Source organism: Haliotis cracherodii, unplaced genomic scaffold, assembly GCF_022045235.1.
Source record: "Haliotis cracherodii isolate W230 unplaced genomic scaffold, xgHalCrac1.p SCAF_6, whole genome shotgun sequence".
In the NCBI taxonomy this organism is placed as follows: Eukaryota; Metazoa; Mollusca; class Gastropoda; order Lepetellida; family Haliotidae; genus Haliotis; species Haliotis cracherodii.
In genome coordinates, this window is record NW_027266319.1 from 48,461,406 (window position 1) to 48,480,967 (window position 19,562).

At 41.9% G+C, this 19,562-nt stretch overlaps 1 protein-coding gene and 1 pseudogene across 1 annotated transcript in view; both read left to right on the top strand.

The window, feature by feature from the left end:
- Positions 1-19,562, top strand: part of LOC139445882 (protein MCM10 homolog) — a 63,414-nt gene that overhangs the window by 10,097 nt on the left and 33,755 nt on the right. The window contains exons 9-18 of the mRNA XM_071227118.1: positions 5,013-5,175; positions 6,948-7,106; positions 7,246-7,373; positions 8,426-8,506; positions 8,665-8,760; positions 9,254-9,421; positions 9,530-9,609; positions 15,233-15,498; positions 18,073-18,196; positions 18,949-19,088. Of these exons, the coding sequence (XP_071083219.1) occupies positions 5,013-5,175; positions 6,948-7,106; positions 7,246-7,373; positions 8,426-8,506; positions 8,665-8,760; positions 9,254-9,421; positions 9,530-9,609; positions 15,233-15,498; positions 18,073-18,196; positions 18,949-19,088 (1,405 nt within the window). The remainder of the gene's footprint in view (positions 1-5,012; positions 5,176-6,947; positions 7,107-7,245; positions 7,374-8,425; positions 8,507-8,664; positions 8,761-9,253; positions 9,422-9,529; positions 9,610-15,232; positions 15,499-18,072; positions 18,197-18,948; positions 19,089-19,562) is intronic.
- Positions 13,498-14,609, top strand: LOC139445305 (uncharacterized; annotated as a pseudogene).

Sequence of the window (19,562 nt, forward strand, 5' to 3'; positions counted from 1 at the left end):
ACAGAGTCAGTTTTCGACTACCGGACTCTTACTGTCAAAGGGTCGCACACGCTTCCACGTGAACGGCTCCTATTGAGCTACCTGCTCTTTCACAGCCTTCCGCGTCGGGGACCACTGCAAGACATGCTCATGTCTTGGATGTCCGCACGACTCTCATGGCCTATATCAGCAGAAATATTGGTGTCCGTAAGGATAACCAACTATTTTGCTGTTACGGCGGTAGGAAGGTTGGCTCACCTGCGAGTAAACAATCTATCTCGAGGTGGATAGTTTCAACCATTTGTACAGCGTATACGCTTACAGGCAGGGACCCCCCTACCAGGTTGAAGGCTCATTAGGTTAGAGCAGTGGCTGCGTCAAAAGCGTACGCCGCGGCTCTGCACATTGAGCAGATCTGCTCCGCGGCTATTTGGAGCCAGCCGAGCACGATTCATCAAACCTTACCAACTCGACAAACACTCAAGCGAGCGTACTCGGTTTGGTCAGTCAGTTCTCCGAACGGGGCAAAGTTCTAATCTCTAGCCAATTGAGCATTCGAGATTTTAGACAGTCCTCCGGTTATACTGCTCGGTAATGGTCCGGATTTTATCTTCTGCGGTCGATAAATATCAGTCCTTACTACTCGATAATACTCGTATTTTGCGCACGCGCTCCTTCGATCCTCGGGGACTCTCTGGCCTAGCTCAGCGCTGGTTATGGTCTCTCGTGATCTATGCCCCTATATCACTTGTTAAAAAAAAAAAAAAAAAGTGTGGGGGTGGGAGGTGTTTCGAGTTCTCAACTTATGACAAGCCGCGAAAACAGGCTTTATCATAATATATGGTCGACCACGCCCTGTCTCTAGCCCCCGCCTTTCGACGGTGGTGCCTCACGATAAGGTTGGTTCCATTTATTGAACTCAATATTTTATTCTGTTGAATAATCAAATACGATGTATTTATTTACGCCTGTTGCTGACGGATGCCACTTCCTAGATTATCTTTGGGAGTCTGTCCTGATGCAATAAGTGCCCCAAGGAGGATTTAATCAGAAAGAGAATTTTACAAACCTGTAGAGGTTATGAATTCTCTGATGAAATCCTCCTTGGGGCACGGCCACCCACCTCCCCACATTCCGTCAGCATTTGACATATGGAAAGTGATTTGGGTGAGAGTTGCTCCCCCTGGCGTGAGGCGCCGTTGGTGGTGAGGCCCCGTAAGGGTGGTCGTATATCATACAAAAACGAAGTTTTTTGTGTGGTAACATTTTTTATTAAGGAAAATGGTTACAACTATGTCATGTAGATTTTCTTGAGCAAGGAAAATGCAATAAGTGCCCCAAGGAGGATTTCATCAGAGAATTCATAACCTCTACAGGTTTGTAAAAGTTTCTTAAGTTAATTCATCCATATTAACATCCGTACATAAATATAAAAAAATTCAAGCCTACTTGTCCTGCAGGGCAAGTACTTTGTATTTTGTACTTGTCCTGCCAAATTTTCACTTGCCCTATTGCTCAATGCTGAACAGACAATATCATGTATCATGTACCATGTAACCACTGAAAACAAAGTAAATATATTGTTTCTAGATTTATTTTGTGTTTTTATTTCCACATTCAGACAATATTGAATAAATTAAGGAATAATAAGTTAAGTTATTTTGAACAGTTAAGTTATGATGAAAGCCACACCAGTCTGTCACTGTCAGTGTGATATTAATAGATTACATGAAGCTGCAGGGGAGTTACAATAAACAGTACTGTAGACCCCAAAGTTCAGAGCAAAAGTTTCACATCAGCCTGTCACTCTGTCAGGGTGATTGTGGAAGAGGAGACTCCTGGAGATGATTCTGTAGAGCATGATGTAATGGTTGATGACTTGACTCTTGGTCCTGGACATCTGTGTCCGCTAACATGCCTAGTACCTTTTCCACTCTGCATCCAGTGTAGGATAGACTTTTGAGGATTGAATTTATCCAGAGAGGGACCATCAATGCTAACATGCATCAAATTGCTCAAGGTATCCGGAGTCATACGTGTTCTCAGATTGGTTTTCAGCATATTCATCCGACTGAATCCTCTTTCACATTCAGCTGTACTTGGTGAAATTGTTAGCATGATTGATACCAGAGACAAGATGTGTGCCATGTTGCTTTGTGACTTGTAGTTGGCCAAAACACTTTCATAAGCATCAACCACTGGTCTGTCATTCAAATCTTTCATATGCATCTTGAGGTCAAGCCATTCATCAAATGCACTGGTCTTCTCTTCATCTGTAAGGAGGGGACTGTATATTTCAACAAGCCTCTGAATCTCTTCATCTCCATACTCTCTAAATTTCTCTGCTTCTGTTTCATAATTTGGCCACATTTTGAAATCAAACACATTGAATAAAGAATGTGGTTCCCCACCAAGGTGTTCGATGAACCTCTCCTGGAGATCTATGTCAACTGACTCCAACATGCAGTCAATGTCCCTGTTAAGGTCATTTCCTCCTTCATGTTTCTTCTTTGTTCTTCCCTTCTTCTCAGTAGTAATCTGTTTTCCTCTGAACTTCCCTTCTCTACTTTCTTCTAGGAATTTCTGAAACATTTTCCCTCTTCTTGTCTTCATCTTGAGAAACTTCTGTCTTAAAGCCTCAATTCGTCTCTGGACCTCTGATATGAGTGTCTTATGTAATTGGAACACTTTGGATACTTTACTCACAAGATCAGTAAAGTCTATCATAAAATGCAGCATTTTCAGAAATCTTTCACTTTTCATTTCTGCAAGGTAATTTCTGGCTTTTGCAGAAGAATCATCCCGCCCAGATGCAATTTCTCCCAGGTGCACTATGGTAACTTCATAGTTATCCAGTAAAGATTTGAGTGCTCTGTTTTGGCTTGAAACCCATCTCACCTCTTTCACTCCTCCATGGTGTTTTAACTCTTTATCCAAGTTTTCAGCAATAGTATACAATTCCCTTCTCCTTTTAGGAGAGTAGTAATAAAGTTTAAAGATTCCTTTCACAACATCCTCAAAAGTTTTCAGGTATTTAGATTCCTTCTTTGTGTCACAAACTACCAGCTCCAAATTGTGGGCAATACAGTGCACAACAACAATGTAATTTTCACAGGATTCTGCATTGTGATTCTCCTGTAACTCATCAATAATCAGTTTCACTGCCCCTCCTTTCTTTCCAAGAATAACATTAGCACCATCCGTGTTTATACCAAGTAATTTCTGTGACAAACTTTCTCCAGTTAGACCTACAGCATTCAGTCCATGAAGAATTCCATCTTTGACTCCCTTTGCATGACGATGTTCCAGATCAACAATATCAGCCAGCTTTGTTTTCACCTGACCATCTTCACTCAAGTACCTAACATATACTACTCCTTGTTCAGTGATACCTTCGTCTGTTGAACCATCTGCTAAAACACTGACAAACCTACTGTTTTCCAAACAGTTCCGACAGTTCCGATCTTAACATTAACTTCAGCTGATTATGAAAAGAACACTTCATGTTTAAGACGGTGTTTCTTGAACTTTCTTCCTGCCCTTGCGACGGTAGCTTGAGTGAGTGAAATTCATGCTTTAGATGTAGATGTCAACATTGTGCGCATACCCTTGGGGGGCGGGGGGTGGGGGGGGGGGGGGGGGGATGCTGGGATTTCATCACCAAAAACCAACTCTCTGGTTATTTACCACCCCACCTTTGACGTCCATCTTAAACCCTGACGATGGTGAAGACGTATCATTGTGTCCGGTATCTCTGCAGAGAAACCTCATCCAGGATTACAGAAGAGACTATTCATCCCGCTTTCCAGGACAGCTGCTACAACAGTATCTTGTACTACGATCTTGTTTTGGATATGCTCAGTCATCCTTCGATCCTACACCTTTGCTGGCCTACCTGCTCCGGTCGCATCCAACCGTCATGAGAAATGCTGTCACCTCCACTCTGGCTCTTCACTCCTTGACTGCAATAATGGAGGGAAGCTTCAGGAAATCAGATATGGTCTTCGCAAACCATTGCCTTTGAGACATCTCTGTGACGGACATGAAAGGTCTTCACCAGTTCGGACCCTTGGTTTTCGCCCTAGACTCCAAGACACATCTGCACAGATAGGGATGTATTATCAGTTTCCATTGTATCACATCTACCTCTACATATAATAAACCATGTCATGATTGTTTGTGTTTATTGTACTCATTTGGGCTTTCCAGACTAGGTATCTGGTTGGAGGATAGAATCACTTTGTCTTTGGTCTCCAGCTACGGGATAAAATGCACAGTGTCAGATAGGATCATTTTAAAAATTTGGAAATTTTGCAATCAATTGTTTATTTATATACATATGCTATCTCACACATTATATGCCCACTCGTCGATCCCCGCAGTACAAGTCCCTAGTCTATACGCTCATGAAAAAGGAAAGTGTTGGCTGAGATAGACACTTGCTTGGCACATGTAGGTCAACCAGCATGCAAGTGTGCATGACCCAGATCTGGGAAGTGACCATAGCGATGTGAGGCTTGCACAGGTGAATTAACTTTTGATGCTGGAAACTTTTATTGTCACTTAGGATCGAAAGAAGAAAGAGAAATGCATAGTGTGAGATAGGATAAGTTTATTAGGTTTACACAATTTATTGTAAAATTTCTAAAATTAAAGCCAGACATGCATGCTGGTCACCACTAGATGATGTGTGGATGGATGCCGACTACTCATCATCAAGTTGCAGGCATTCTCTCATTCTAATTCTGTGGAGTACCTTGTGATAGACTTAAGAACTACCAAATGAAAAAAAGTACGGATGAAAAGTCAAGTTTTTTTTTAGAAAAATGTAATTCACGGGAGCATTACAGAACATTTATTGCCCTCTACCAGGCATCCCTTATAGTAAACTGAGAACTGAGTAAACTGCACCTGCTGGGAATATTGGATCACATCATGTCTATTCTGACACAGATATTTCCGCATCACTTTCCACTTTAAACTCCTCTTATGATTCAATCTGTTGAAGACTATCCTATGTGTCACCTTTCCAGACGACCTCTTGTGTCATCAGGGGAGATGGAGCTGAAGATGAAAGATCGCAAAATCATCAAACTTTCCCGCCTTCACCTGAAGGTCAACACTCCTGACCTTCAAGGTGATTGGGTCACAATTGGAGTAGTTGTGCAGAAAACCGAACCAAAGACGTCTTCAAGTGTAAGAATATATGATCTCTCCAAAATCCAATTTGTCAGATGGAGTGCCAAGGTGGTTAAAGTACTCGCTTGTCACAGTGGAACCCTCTGTTGGGTACCCAGCATGGATGGAATGTGTGAAGCCAGGGTTCATACCAAATTCAAAAATGCTTTAATTTAACCCTGTTAAATGATTTTTTTTTAATTTTCCTTCTTCGGAATGGAAGTACTTTAACTTTGCTTTGACTATATTAACAGTCCTTAAAAATGCTGGGATTTATATGGGGAAAAGAATCTCCTATTGAAAGATTTACAAACAGAATTTTGTTAATGTTATGTTCATACTACCATCATAAGAGTTGGTTTAATGTCTTTGGCAACACTTGACACAAATAACAGAATAAGGCTTTATGGTCATCCCGACCCGACCCGACTCGCTAAGTTTGTTTTGAAGACATTTTGAACAGGATAATTGGGTATCGCTTGTTTTTCTGTGTATAGTGAGAGTTACAAGTAGAAATATGGCACTGACTTGCAGGTTAAACAATACTCTTTATGAAAGCCCACGGACTTACAGGTTAAACAAAACTCCACATGAAAGCCCACTGACTTGCAGGTTAAACAATACTGTATATGAAAGCCCACTGACTTGCAGGTTAAACAATACTGTATATGAAAGCCCACTGACTTGCAGGTTAAACAATACTGTATATGAAAGCCCACTGACTTGCAGGTTAAACAATACTGTATATGAAAGCCCACTATCTTGCAGGTTAAACAATACTGTATATGAAAGCCCACTGTCTCTTGCAGGTTAAACAATACTGTATATGAAAGCCCACTGACTTTCAGGTTAAACAATACTGTATATGAAAGCCCACTGTCTTGCAGGTTAAACAATACTGTATATGAAAGCCCACTGACTTGCAGGTTAAACAATACTGTATATGAAAGCCCACTGACTTGCAGGTTAAACAATACTGTATATGAAAGCCCACTGTCTGTTGCAGGTTAAACAATACTGTATATGAAAGCCCACTGTCTTGCAGGTTAAACAATACTGTATATGAAAGCCCACTGACTTTCAGGTTAAACAATACTGTATATGAAAGCCCACTGTCTTGCAGGTTAAACAATACTGTATATGAAAGCCCACTGACTTGCAGGTTAAACAATACTGTATATGAAAGCCCACTGACTTGCAGGTTAAACAATACTGTATATGAAAGCCCACTGTCTTGCAGGTTAAACAATACTGTATATGAAAGCCCACTGACTTGCAGGTTAAACAATACTGTATATGAAAGCCCACTGACTTTCAGGTTAAACAATACTGTATATGAAAGCCCACTGTCTTGCAGGTTAAACAATACTGTATATGAAAGCCCACTGACTTGCAGGTTAAACAATACTGTATATGAAAGCCCACTGACTTGCAGGTTAAACAATACTGTATATGAAAGCCCACTGACTTGCAGGTTAAACAATACTGTATATGAAAGCCCACTGACTTGCAGGTTAAACAATACTGTATATGAAAGCCCACTGACTTTCAGGTTAAACAAAACTCCGCATGAAAGCCCACTGACTTTCAGGTTAAACAATACTGTATATGAAAGCCCACTGTCTGTTGCAGGTTAAACAATACTGTATATGAAAGCCCACTGACTTGCAGGTTAAACAATACTCCACATGAAAGCCCTCTGACTTGCAGGTTAAACAATACTGTATATGAAAGCCCACTGACTTGCAGGTTAAACAATACTGTATATGAAAGCCCACTGTCTGTTGCAGGGCAAGACGTACTGTATTTGGAAGTTGTCTGACATGGACAACTGTGAGCAGGTGGTTAGTTTCTTCCTGTTCGGCCAGACCTACAAGGAACACTGGAAGAACGATGTCGGCTCCGTTGTTGGAATACTCAACCCCAGCATCATGGACAATGCAGAAAAGGTCAGTCCAGCATCTGATAAAATGAGTCCCCCATCACCTCGTCACATCTACAAACACTTGGTGTATAAACATGAAATGACTTGTAGACATTGTATAGACAGCAGATGTGGTCATGGTGGTAGTGTTCCTGTTATTGCAGGGAAACAAAGATGTGGCTTTCACCATCAACAACCCCAAGCAGCTGCTGCACATGGGCAGCTCCAAGGACCTGGGCTGGTGTTCTGGGAGGACGAGGAAAGGGAACCGGTGTAACCACTTCATAAACAAGTAGGTTCTCCTGCCATGAACAATGCATGCCATGCCCTGCTTGGCAAGATATGTACTAGGGTGTTAATAGGGATGAAGTCTTTGATGACTTAATTTCCTCATGGGTATTCTGGGTTAGAACCGGCCTCCAGCAAATTATGCTCGTCATATAGAGACAACTTAACAGATGAGGTGCTATGCTTGCTGACTTCATTGCATGTCGTCATTGTTGTTCATAACATAGATCACTTGTCTTTCTGGTTTGTTAGGTGGTGAGAAGCATCACTCGGATTTCATTCCCCCACATGGGTGGTGTGTGAAGACTGTATGTGATATCACTGGAATATTACGAACCGTCCTCACTCAGTAACTGACTAGTCCTGACTTTGTTTACAGGCTGCAGACTGCTGGAAGATGACATTCTACTGTTTTAATGTTTTATGTTTGAAATTCTGTTAAACTGTTGTCTGATTTATTATGAAGTTCAACTTCTTTTTTATGTCTGGAATTGACTAGAATCTGCCTCTTAATTGTCCATAGTAGATGGTGTCAACCTTTGTTTGCTTGTTTGTTTGTTTGTTTGTTGTTTATCACAGCACTCAGCAATATTCTGGACCAAACAGTCCAGTGATTTACATCATGAGAATCGATCCATTCAATTAGGATACGATGACATGCATCAACCAAGTTAGCAAGCCTAACCATCTCACCCCATAGTCACCTCTTAGGACATGCAAGTCGCCTTTTATGACCTATTCTTTAGTTGACCTTTCTAGTAAGGTGCACTGTATAAAGACAAAGGAAACATTTCTTGAAGACATCAAGTCACACCTTAATAGAAAGTGTGACTGCAGGAATGCTGACGTATAATATATGCTCTGGACATTTAACACTGTTCAATCTCTGTTGGTTACTGTGATACTTCTCAACATAAATATGCAACATCGATAGTTTTTGCTTGTATATGGACACCTCAATAGACTTATTTGGAATGTATTTGGTTACATGGGAGGTTTTAGGGTCCTTTTCTCTGTTTTCACTGTTAACATGGATTCATGTTTTGCCTGTTCCAGGAAATATGGCGACTTCTGCAACTACCATGTTCAGTCTGCCTACAAGAAGACGTCTGCCACAAGGAGTGAGCTGCAGGGCAGGTGAGATGTGGCTGCCATTTTGGATTTCTTGATTCTTAGCTCATATATGTATGCATTATGATTTATTTCATTACATTGTATTTAGAAGTACTTCTTCCTGCTTACATTGCCTCTTGAAGGAACCTAGTCTGTCTGCAGGGATGTGTTTGTGATTTCAGTGTTACTGGTTTGACCCCCAAATCTTTCCAAGACAAGCTGCTCCCTAAGAAAGGCAGCCACTTCTTCTATGGTGGACAAACCTTTACATCCTTGCCGTGAGTTGCATAGAACATTGCTTTATAGGAGCGGAATTCATGTTCAAAGGTCCTGTCTTTATTTATGTTAAAATGATTAAGATGTATATTTCAAAAGGTACTGTCTGTATTTTTTTGTTAAAATGGATTAAGTATTTTTCGTCTCAGTCTGCTGTGCATATAAAGTTTGTGTGTTTCTGAGTCATCTGAGGCTGTGCAGAGTTGTGTCCCCTGGGCATGCCAGAACCCTAGGACTGTGGAATCAAATCAGGGTTTGCCCTGTGCTCTTGGGTTTCACCTAAGTAGTAAATGTCCGCGACATGCATCACTTCAGGCTTTCTTCCCACATACGGTTGACACGCCATGATATAAGTGGAATACTGTTGAAAGTGGCATTGAACCCAGCCCACTCACTGTTGCCTTAAAAACAACCACTTACCAGCAGGAAGGTCAGTTGGCATTGTTCACCTGTTGACTGCTCCTCCTGTTATAACACACACCATGGATGTTGCAGAAATATGAAAACAAGTGCTCCCAAGAAAGACCGCGTGACTCTGGGAAAACTGCAAGTTGAGCAGAAATTAACAAAGAGCAAGGTGACAACAATGTCCCTCCATGAACTCAAGACATGTGACCCTTCCACCATGAAAAAAGCATCGACATCAGAAAAAGAACAAGCTTTGTGAGTTTATGGCGGTTGTTAATTAACAACACATTTTATTGATTGGTGTCAATAATTGTTGTAATTGCACTTGACTACTTGACTCTCTTGTTCTGGTTTTCATTCCAGCATGGACATGATTTCCACTCCCACGGTGGGGTCCATGAATTTGGTGAAACACTTGGTGAAACAAGAAAAAACAGAAAAGGGTAACTGAGAACTTCCATCGTTGTCTTGTGTGACATCTCCGCAGTGAGATAGCAAGGTGACTGTGTGACATCTCAGCAGTGAGATAGCTAGGTGACTGTGTGACATCTCAGCAGTGAGATAGCTAGGTGACTGTGTGACATCTCAGCAGTGAGATAGCTAGGTGACTGTGTGACATCTCAGCAGTGAGATAGCTAGGTGACTGTGTGACACCTCAGCAGTGAGATAGCTAGGTGACTGTGTGACATCTCATCAGTGAGATAGCTAGGTGACTGTGTGACATCTCAGCAGTGAGATAGCTAGGTGACTGTGACATCTCAGGAGTGAGATAGCTAGGTGACTGTGTGACACCTCAGCAGTGAGATAGCTAGGTGACTGACACCTCAGCAGTGAGATAGCTAGGTGACTTTGTGACATCTCAGCAGTGAGATAGCTAGGTGACTGTGACATCTCAGGAGTGAGATAGCTAGGTGACTGTGTGACACCTCAGCAGTGAGATAGCTAGGTGACTGACACCTCAGCAGTGAGATAGCTAGGTGACTGTGTGACATCTCAGGAGTGAGATAGCTAGGTGACTGTGTGACACCTCAGCAGTGAGATAGCTAGGTGACTGTGTGACACCACAGCAGTGAGATAGCTAGGTGACTGACACCTCAGCAGTGAGATAGCTAGGTGACTGTGTGACACCTCAGCAGTGAGATAGCTAGGTGACTGTGTGACACCTCAGCAGTGAGATAGCTAGGTGACTGTGTGACACCACAGCAGTGAGATAGCTAGGTGACTGTGTGACACCTCAGCAGTGAGATAGCTAGGTGACTGACACCTCAGCAGTGAGATAGCTAGGTGACTGACACCTCAGCAGTGAGATAGCTAGGTGACTGACACCTCAGCAGTGAGATAGCTAGGTGACTGACACCTCAGCAGTGAGATAGCTAGGTGACTGTGTGACACCTCAGCAGTGAGATAGCTAGGTGACTGTGTGACACCACAGCAGTGAGATAGCTAGGTGACTGTGTGACACCTCAGCAGTGAGATAGCTAGGTGACTGACACCTCAGCAGTGAGATAGCTAGGTGACTGTGACATCTCAGCAGTGAGATAGCTAGGTGACTGTGACATCTCAGCAGTGAGATAGCTAGGTGACTGACACCTCAGCAGTGAGATAGCTAGGTGACTGTGACATCTCAGCAGTGAGATAGCTAGGTGACTGTGACATCTCAGCAGTGAGATAGCTAGGTGACTGTGACGTTTCAGCAGTGAGATAGCTAGGTGACTGAGTGACATCTCATCAGTGAGATAGCTAGGTAGACATCTCAGCAGTGAGATAGCTAGGTAGACATCTCAGCAGTGAGATAGCGAGCAAAATGTGTGTATGTGTGTGTGCGTGTGCGTGAAAGGAAATGGTGCCAAGACAACATGTTTAGAGATGCATATTTTATCTTATCCAGACACATACTTATCACTTATCTCTCTCTTCCGAATAGCAGTGTAAACGTCCTGTTCTGTGTTCCCGGAGAACAGAGAAAACATCTCACCTCAAAGCACCCTGTGCCTGCATAGGCGCACCAGAAGCATGTGACGAAGACCAGTAACTTGTCACTATTTTTTCGCGCCTTCTGTGTACTTTTTCGGTTATCAATAATCCAAGCCATTCAGTCAAAATTAACCTTTTTTCACAAAATTTGTTCCTTGGATAACCCTCTTTAACATTCTATTAACATAATCTAACGATTATTATTTTGAATTGGCTTAAATTTTTGTCATAATTTGGACTTAAATTTTACCCCTATCTGAGTGATGAAAACATATAACATCTGTAAATATCGTGTTTCAGATTGGAACCTTCACCCGCTATGCGCCAGTTGCATCAATGTTATACTTATCCTGCAGTACTCCTTATTGCATTCACTGTACATGTATGTGCTCAGCGATGGTCTTGGGTGGGGAAAAAAAAAGATGTTTCCGTTTTCAACTCCTGCTTTCAGCATGGGCCATGTCGCGTGTTTATAACATGTTTATGTGTATTTAAATACTGGTAGCTTTTGTGTTACATACAGTTTGCATGTATCATTTCATTGTATACACTTTCAACTCCTAAAACATTTGCCGATAGATATTTGTAAACTTCTTTAGCAATTTTTCAATCAACTACTCCCTACTTGCACGGTTGCACAGTGTACAAATTGTCATGGTAAAAGATCTTCCAAATTTCCTCATTCCCCGCTGTTTGGCAGACTTGCACTGATCCAGTCAACACAGATGGGCATCGCTTCTCAAGGGCTTGAGCTGAGTGCAGGGCCTTCTTACCCCCAGGCGTGTCTTCGATTACTTCAGCCTCAGTGTACCCCATTACGCCAGCGATGCATGATCAGCTTAGCGCTGTTCCACCTACTTATCTGTCAGCGCAAAAGTTGTAAGCTCAGCCATCATCACTGTATCAGAACAGCAATTGGAATCAGAATTTTATGCAATCCATGTGGCAGCAGTCTATGGTACGATTGTACCCAACACCTGCACCTATGTACCAGACGTCAACGTCAGCTACAACTTATACGCATGCTTAGGCGTCTACACTGGCGTCTAACATGTACCAAACGCCTGATGTGTGTTCTGTTACAACGCATACGCCTTAGTTTGGTGCCTTTACTCCAGCTCGTACATGGGTTTTGTCGCATGAGTCCTTATCACCAGACGTTTCTTCGAAGCCTTCTGATAGATGAGGGGTTACACACCGTATTAGAAGTCGATCTTCTACTAGGAGAGTATGTCACCATTGTTCCAATTCTTTGGACTTATCAAATGGCGAGGATAGAGATTCCTCTGTTGAGTCGAATGTGCATCTTATATGTCTTAGCTTAGCACAAATGCCTGAGTGGGAAGCAGACCATCTCTTGTCAGTTGCACCTTCCCCTGGTAATGAGGTTTTTTAAGAAGGAAACGATATGGTCACATCCCACCTTAATTCTGGTGGATCCGATGTTGAGAGAAATGGTTAGGGCACTGGACGATGATTTCTTAAGACTCACACTTGCACCATCATTCAAACTGCCAAAGTTCAGGAAAGATGATTTTCCTATTCAGACTTTTTCAGTAGGAGATGAGGCTCAAAGTTTGGATAAGGATTTACAAAGGATGATGGGCTTGTCTAGACCAGCCATGCTTATGGTCCCAGATACCAGATTTGTGTTTATTGAAACAGAAATCAGGCGTGTACTAAAACCTTTGTCAGCACTAGTGTCTTCAACCCGTGCTATGGAGCAGGATCTAACACAAGATAATCCTAAACGTATAGATTACTTCCAAACTGTGGTTGACTTCCAACAGAGTCTAACTGACCACACGAGGAACCATCTCAGGACCGCACTAGCTGAGATTACCATGACACGCAGGCTTGGGTAGTTAGCGCTTTCAAACTGGGATTCCAATTACGCTAGGGACGAGACCGTGCCAAAGGCATTAGAGCATGTTTCTCACAGTTTTTCCCATCGGGCAGGCAGGTCAGGTGATTTCAAACCTAGACGCTCTTCTCTCAAAGGTCAAGACCAGGATTCTTTTCGGGGAAGAGACTGGGGCAGAGGTAAACCTCAAGGTCCCACCAGGTCCCACCATGGTAAATTCCAGGGCAGGGGAAGTGACAAGAGGGGTAAACACTGAAGTGTTGGACAGTCACAACTGGGAACTCCCACCCCCAGTCCTCCCAGTTGTCGACAACCCCGTAGGCGGGAGACCGGCCCAGTTCTGCTAGCACAGGTTCATTCTCAAGGACAATTTCGTACTCAACCTACTAAGTTACGGCTACCGACTGAACGGTAATTCCACCATTGACCACAGCTCCTCCTACTTCAAAGGAAGCAACATCTGCTACTAAAAACCAACATAGACGTTTTGTTGATGAAAAAGAGCTGTAGTGATTTTACACACCCCAGAGTTAACCCTGGGGCTATATTCTCACATCTTTCTGGTACTCAATCTACAACTGGTTTTGGTCTTGCCTTACTGGCCTGGGAGAACTTGGTTTCCAGATCTTGTCAACCAAGCAGGAAACCCGATACTAACACTTGCAAACTGGCCAAACCTCCTACTACATCCTCACGCAAACCAAGTTCATCCAAGACCAGAACTTTTCGAGCTCCATGTGGGGAACATATTAAAAACATGCTCATTAAACAAGGTTATTCCATCAGAGCAGCTAAGGAGGTCTCCTCAGCACTTCGCAAGTCTATGAGGAATCTTAATGATGATAAACGGAAGAATTTGACCAGTTCACAAGATCTAAGGGATTTTCCCCTCTCCCTCAAGTAGCAGACTACCTGAGTCATTAAAGAAGCACAAGGAATCTTAAAGGCTTGACTCTAGGCATCTACCTGGCTGCTATCGTGCTGATGATGTCTATTCTGATGTCTCAGATCTTTCGGACTTGGAAGATCAACAGACAAGGTGTAGAGCCCCAGCATGGGACCTTCATATAGTACTGCAACACTTGACCAGTGACTCTTATGAACCACTGCATCAGGTGGACTTCGAACACCTGACACAAAAAAGCCTGTTTCTACTGGCTCTTGCGAGAGTAGCCTGAATGTCTGAGATACATGCCATAGATTTCAATCGCATTAGATCTGACTGCTGCAATAATCCATCAGTGCATCTTGGCTTGAGATGGGACTTCATTGCAGAAAAACAGTTACCAGGCCAACCAGACAGACAATTCGTTTTTCCCGGCATTCTCCTCCATCCTGGGTTCAGAGGATACAGGGGACTTATCACTCAGCCCAGTCAGAGCCTTACACATATATGGACAAAAGTCACAACCAAGAAGAGGTTTTAAAAGACTGATTATTCCTTTATTAAGGAATACTCGCACTGAACACTCAACAACAACTACTATTTCAGTCTGGATGAGAGCTGTCATTCTCTGGGCATACAGAGCAGCCGGTTTGGATTCCCAATCAGCCACCAACCCTCATGAAGTAAGAGCAATAGCTTCAACATTAGCACATGAGTGATAATGATTGTTTGTAAGATTATCAATCTTTTCTTAACACTAGAAGCAAGTGTTTAGTGCAAGCAAGATCTTACAAATCTTAGCGAACCTTACAATATCAACAAAATCTAAAAAAATAACTTCCATTTTTGGTGCTGTGAAAAAGGAAGGTGGCACCCAAAAGAAGAAAAGCATCGCAGAAAATCAACCAACACTCCCCAGGGGATTATAGAACAGATCAACGTCAATACAAGTGGACACCACCACCTCAGTGAGATTCAAGCAATAAGTAGGAGTCAGGATAAGACAAAATATGTATATATTTTTTGGTAAAAGTATTACCTTTGGTATACTTATCCTGACTCATACGCATGAGCACCGACCCGGCCTCCCCTCTCTCCACTGATGTGTTTTCAGACCATTAAGTTGGGTAAAAGAGAGTGATGTGTTGCTGGTCTTGGTCACATGGTTCCTGTGTGCCTTCGCGGACACAGGGTGCGTTGGGGTGAGATGTTTTCACTGTTCTCCAGGAACACAGAACAAGGACGTTTCCACTACTATTCGGAAGAGAGATAAGCAATAAGTATGAGTAAGGATAAGTATAAATAATATTTTTACTTAAACAAATAATTTTTTTCTTTCCAGTGATAAAAGAAAAGTCTGTGGTAATATCGGTAACTCCTAAAGAGCTTATCCAGCAACACAAGAAGGATATGATGGAGAGGAGGAAAGCGAGGGCGGCACAGACAGCAGCAGCAGCTCCATCCCCTCGTCCCACTGTTGACCCCCTGAAGGCTACACCCTCTATCGGGAAAGGTCTCCTGAGCGGGCAGGATGTTTTTCTGGATTTTTCATCCAGCAGGAAACCTTTTGCAACGTCAACAGCTAACAAGAAGGTGGAGATTGCAAAGGTTTGTGTAGTTTGTTTTAGAATATTAGCTTCATGATCTAAAACTGTCAATAATTGAATATATTTTAGTCAGTATTCTCTTTTGGGGTACTGTATTTTCTTGAGTATTATGCACACTTTTTTTTCCCAAACACTGCTGAGTAGAAGGGGGTGCGCATTATACACGCCATAATGAGTCTTGATGTTTTTTCCCCCATGGAAAGACATTACCGTGAGCACGAAACACCGGAAATACCATGTCAACAAATCCATACTGAAGTACGCAAATTTATCATGTAATTAAACTGCCTGACTATAAAACCTGTTCATTGTATATCTGGACTTATATTTGTAACTTATTTCATTAATTTTATTCAAAATTCCTTTTAATATTGTTGTAATTATTTTGGTGACATCCCCTGTTTGTGAAGCGATCCGAAGATCTCACAACTCACCGTTATTAACAGCAACCACGGTCAGATTACCGCTATTGACGCCTTGAAATGAACTTTAATTGACAGAGAATGGATACATAGTTCATTAATGCCATACTTTGACACTTTAAAAGTCATATTTGTTGTAGTTTGACAATTCTATGTCGACATGTAGTTCCCGCGATCATGTGCGACGGTGACGGTCAAATTGTTCCATGTTAAATAAATAACCGGCAATAGCACTGAAGTGCTACGCTTATGGTTATTATTATTTGAAATATAATTAGTAAAAGCTTCAACTAAAATAACATGATATTGGAATAGGTTATTCCTGATAAAAAAGATTTGAGATACAAATTCTCCCGATCCTTGTATCAAAATCCTGTAAAGTTATATCATTGAGTAAGTTTTGACAGAATCAACGGTAGATTCCCAGAAAACGTGTGTACAGCTGATTGCTGTTTCCAGCTTAGTTTACGATAAAATACACAAGGTAATCTTAATCCCTGGATGTAAAACAATGCCTGGCAGAATAAAAAATACAATTTAAACGGTAAATCCATATGTCTGGTGATTTTTTTATCTCAGGTTTCAAATTTGTACTTACCAAGTTTCTTATCACCCGTTCGTTTACCATTTGCTGAAGGGGTGGTGGTAATTTTTTTCTGTGCATAATATTAAAAAAAAATAATGTTTTAGTCTGTTTTCAGTCGTACAAATGGGTATCTCATACCTCTAGTCGCACGTTAAAAGGAAGCCAGAAGCTGGAATGTAAACAATAGACTTGTTTCCGTCCAGTTGCGCACGCACCTCCCTATGACATGTCACAAATCTCTCAGCACGCCTCTGAGCTGGTCGCTCGAGAAGGACTTTCGCAATAGACTGCTAGTTCGTATTCTACTAGTACTTATCGAGTGTCTACAGTTGTTGTTCTAATACAGTAATAATAATATGTCTTACCTGTAGACTCCTGGAATGTAATCCTTGGTAATCCATTGTTTGTGTTCAACACGTGTTTCACTGTTTGACTTGATTATACACGTGGCAACATGTCAGGCTTTTCTGCCTCGTGTTAAAGTATACTGTCTAAAGTAAATCCTCACAGGTATTGTCCTTCCTGCATTATTAAGGACGGATTTCCAACATGTTCCTGGGATAAACATTGTAAAGAATAAACTTTAATTGGTATCTTCTTGCGTTGGCGAAGCGGGCTACTGACCAGCGCTACAAGCAAAGAAGGTCATTGGGTGGATCCCTGAACTCCGCAGCCTCTACATCTGGCCCTGGGGGTGGCGCGTCGGCCACACCCAAGAAATCAGTTGATAAAGACCCGCCCCAGTCAACTTCTGTTTTCGACAAGACACGTGACCATTCGCCTGCTGATGATAATACTCGCATGACTGATCTTCGTCAATCGGTTGATCGAGAGCGTCACTCAGCCACCCCCGTTACGACGGGACCGGCTCGTGACGAGGACCATGAGGGGACTATGGTCCCCAGTCGGTCCGTCTCTCGTCCTACCAACGAGAATAGGGACGTCGTGCAGGTCGACAGTGAACACGGATCCCACTCTACAAGTCGTTCCCGCCCCGGGACGACAGGTTGAGTGCCTCACCGAGAGACAGTAAACGACACGAGGACGTTCGTCGCCTTTGAGGTCGTCGGGAGTTCGATTCAGACGATGACTACGATGGGGATCGTAGTACTTCTACAGTTAGAGATTGTAGCACAAAATACTGAATCTGCTAGATGGGGGCGCGCGTTATACTTGGGTGTGCACTATACTCAAGAAAATATGTTAACATTTTTCTCTTTCTCATTTTGAAAATATTTCTTTAATTTACAAGAAGAAATAGGATGAACATACATGTTAGGAACTTCTAGTTTCTGTGAACAATGTAGGAAATTTTTGGGCACTAAATCAATAAGAAGGCTGTAGAGTGTAGCAAGTATTTCAAAGTTGTTACACTACCTTGAAAAGACCTTAAAAATTAATGAGCCCTGATTTTTGCATTTGTGATGTATTTTGGACTATATTTTCAAGCATATGGTAACTTTAGACATCCTATTTACTTGACTCAAGGAGATCTTTTTGATGCATATGATACAGTTCATATTTAAACTAATCTTGATTTTGAGATTTTTGTCCATCTTTTATTCAGCGCAAGGCAATAGAGAAGATTCACTCCAAGGGTGGAATAACTAAAGAAGACCCAAATTCAGTGCTGAAAAAGTCTCCAAATGCTGAAAAAGTTAAAAAAAGAGTGCTAGAAAACTCATTATCAGGTTAGCTAAACTATGATGTCAGTCTGTAAATAATCGAGTCTGGACTAGACAATTCAGTGATTGGCATCATGAGCATCGATCCATGCAATTGGGATACGATGACATGCTCAACCAAGTCAGCGAGCCTGAACTCCCAATCATGTTGATTGCCTCTTTTGACAAGCATGATCACCTTTTACCTCAAGCATGGGTAGCTGAAGACCTATTCTACCCCAGATCTTCACGGGTTTATGACAGTTTGAGTGAGTGAGTGTGGTTTTATGTTGCTTTTAGCAATATTCCAGCAATATCATGGCAGGGAAACCAGAAATGGGCTTCACACATTGTACCCATGTCAGGAATTGAACCCGAGTCTTCAGCGTGCCGAGTGAATGCTTTAAACACTAGGCTACCCGTCACCCCTATGACAGTTTGAAAGTTGTGGGAATAAACTGGTGTAGTAATCCAACCTGTGTAATTCAGCAAGAGAAAATGAAACTCGCTTTTCCTTTGTTTGTTTATATCATTGTGATCTGAGAAGTATGTAAATCTCTCAAGACTTTCAGTGCCTGCTTTTATATCTCTACTATCTTCAAACAATGACTCTTATTAAATTAAAAGAAATAAGTTGTTGTAAGTTGAAATGATTCTTATCAATAAAACTTTGTATTCGTTTTACTCCTATGTATGTAGCCTGGAGGCCTGAAATACAATAAACATTGATGACACTGTCGACCCTCAGGCAGCGCTAACTGCTCTTATTTTATTCACAGAGGATCAACCAAACAAGGATGATGAATCCAAGGAACCACCCAAAAAGCGGTCCAGACTTCTTGGCAATGTTGATATTAATTCAGCAGAATTTAAGAAGCTGTTAAAAGTAAAGTCTGCTCATAAAGGAGCTTTGGCTGAAGTAAGTATGCAGAAAGAAATTTTCTGAATTTTTTTAGGTACACTATTGAGTACAGTAATTTAATATAACACAATTTAGTTTTGACAAAGTGTAACAGCTCTTTCTCAATGAACAAGCCTTGTCATGAATGAATTCTCACTGTAATGTTTGCATGTTAGGTATGGAGAAGTGTCATGTTGACTGTTGGTTGTGGACATGTCACATGTGGAGACTGTTTGTGTTGACATGTCCACATGTAGAGACTGTTTGTGTTGACATGTCACATGTAGAGACTTTGTGTTGACATGTCACATGTAGAGACTGTTTGTGTTGACATGTCACATGTAGAGATGGTTGGTTGTTGACATGTCACATGTAGAGACTGTTGGTGTTGACATGTCACATGTGGAGACTGTTGGTGTTGACATGTCACATTTAGAGACTGTTTGTGTTGACATGTCACATGTAGAGACTGTTGGTTGTTGACATGTCACA